This window comes from Rhinopithecus bieti, unplaced genomic scaffold (assembly GCF_001698545.2).
Source record: "Rhinopithecus bieti isolate Rb0 unplaced genomic scaffold, ASM169854v2 scaffold_1918, whole genome shotgun sequence".
Lineage (NCBI taxonomy): Eukaryota > Metazoa > Chordata > Mammalia > Primates > Cercopithecidae > Rhinopithecus > Rhinopithecus bieti.
Window position 1 is genome coordinate 165,830 of NW_016803680.1, and position 2,196 is coordinate 168,025.

Genomic DNA, 2,196 nt, shown 5'->3' on the forward strand with positions numbered 1-2,196 from the left:
CCACTAAAAATACAAAAAAATTAGCCAGGCATGGTGGTACATGCCTGTAATCCCAGCTACTCCAGAGGCTGAGGCGGGAAAATCGCTGGAACCCAGGAGGCGGAGGTTGCAGTGAGCTGAGATCACGCCATTCCACTCCAGCCTGGGAGACAAAGCAAGACTCTGTCAAAAAAAAAAAAAGATGATCTGTGGAATGAATGAATGGAATCACTCTCCCTAAAAAAAAAAAAACATGTTCAGTATTTCTATGGCAGAGACTTGGCCTTAATCTGTCATCCCTTAATTTTAAAATGGTGGAGGGCTCACAAATAGTGCCAACTATGCAACAAGACCCAGAATCTGCATTCTTCCTCCGTGAATGGCTGCCTGTTTTTTACTTTTTCAGCAACAAGACGCTTTGCATTTGGGGGAACGTGATGGCAGTCTTGGTGAGTAATTGAACTGGGACAGAATAAGACACTAATATACTTCTGGTGAAATATCCTAAGTGTAAGAATTGCTCGTGTGTCCGTTACTTTTTCAGTTGCAAACTGGATCCAAACTGGCTTAAGCAAAATTCCAAGAATAATTCTTGCTTTAGGTCTAGCCTAACGCAGGAACTCACAATGTCACCAGAAACCAGTTTTTTTCAGTTCCGTTCTTACCCATGTTAGTCCCTTTTGCAATAGACTCTTCTTAATAAGTGCAAGACAGCTTTATCAACTTCTTATATTTTCTCAGAGTCAGTCTGGTGGGAAAGACTGAGGGACCCAGGATTCTCATGGTGTTTCATAGGGTCTGACTGGGTGATGTCCCTGTCTATGAACCAGTTGTTGTGGCTACAAAGATGTGGCAGTTCCCTTGGTCACATGATTTCATCTGTAGATATAGGTGGTGCAACCATGAAGACCATAGGGACTGAGAGTAGGGAAGGGTGACTTCCCAAAGAAGATCTGGGGCTGATGCCAGGAGAGTGAATTCTGGGCAGGAAACAAACAAACCCATTTATTTTTGGGGGATAAGCATTTACTGATGACTTCCAGTGATGGGAGTTCAAGGGAGAAGATTATAGAAACTAAAAGGAGGAGGCAAGGAAGGCAAGAGAAGCTATGGGCTCTTGAAGGCCAAGTTGGTCTTTCCCTTGTAGAGATGGGGCAGAATGTGCCTGCGTTAACTTCTCTTTCCTGTGTCCAACCTAGACTTGCGATTTAGAAGATCAGTTCAAGAAGGCAATCCAAGGGCCTGATGACTGTTTTGGTAACCAGACACCAATCAAATAAAGAGAGGAGATGAAAATTTCTTTCATGCCACCTGTGCCTTTAGGAACTGCCCAGAAGAAAATCCATGCCTTTAGCCAGGAGTGGAAACTGACTACAATGTAAATATCAAAGTAAAATTGGGCATTCCTTGCTTTTTTTTACACCTGGATTGCTGATTCTTCAAGACAAAATACTTGGGGTTTTCCAATAAAGATTGTTGTAATATTGAAATGAGCCCACAAAAACCTAGGAAGAGACAACTAGGGAATAATGTATTTTATCTTCAAGAAATGTGTGCATGATTGATTGGTTCTTAGAAATCTCTCCTGCCCGACTTCCCAGACCTGGCAAAGGTTTAGAAACTGTTGCTAAGAAAAGTGGTCCATCCTGAATAAACATGTAATCCTCAAGCAGGGATATGAAGCCTCTGAATTGTAGAACCTGCATTTATTTGTGACTTAGAACTAAAAACATCCCCCATGTCCCAAAGGTGGAATATAACCAGAGGTCTCATCTCTGAACTTTCTTGCGTATTGATTACATGAGTCTTTGGAGTCGGGGATGGAGGAGGTTCTGCCCCTATGAGGTGTTATACATGACCATCAAAGTCCTACATCAAACTAACTTTGCACAGTGGCAGTACCGTAGCCAGTGAGATTTACCCGAGACGTGATTATTGCTAATTGAAACTTTTCCCAATACCCCACTGTGATGACTTGAAATATAATCAGCACTGGCAATTTTTGACAGTCTCTACGGAGACTGGATAAGAAAAAAAAGAAAAGAGAAGAAAAGAAATTAGCTGGGTGCAGTGGCTTATGCCTGTAATCCCAGCACTTTGGGAGGCTGAGGGAAGCGGATCACTTAATGTCAGGAGTTCAAGACCAGCCTGGCCAACATGGTGAAACCCTGTCTCTACTAAAAATACAAAAACTAGTCGGGCGTGGTGGTGCATGCT

At 42.7% G+C, this 2,196-nt stretch overlaps 1 protein-coding gene across 1 annotated transcript in view; it reads left to right on the forward strand.

The window, feature by feature from the left end:
* TMC5 (transmembrane channel like 5) overlaps positions 1 to 2,017 on the forward strand; it is a 91,289-nt gene extending 89,272 nt beyond the window's left edge. Inside the window, exons 21-22 of the mRNA XM_017849597.1 lie at positions 386 to 428; positions 1,179 to 2,017. Of these exons, the coding sequence (XP_017705086.1) occupies positions 386 to 428; positions 1,179 to 1,225 (90 nt within the window). The 3' untranslated portion in view covers positions 1,226 to 2,017. The remainder of the gene's footprint in view (positions 1 to 385; positions 429 to 1,178) is intronic.
* Positions 2,018 to 2,196: the final 179 nt, after the last annotated feature.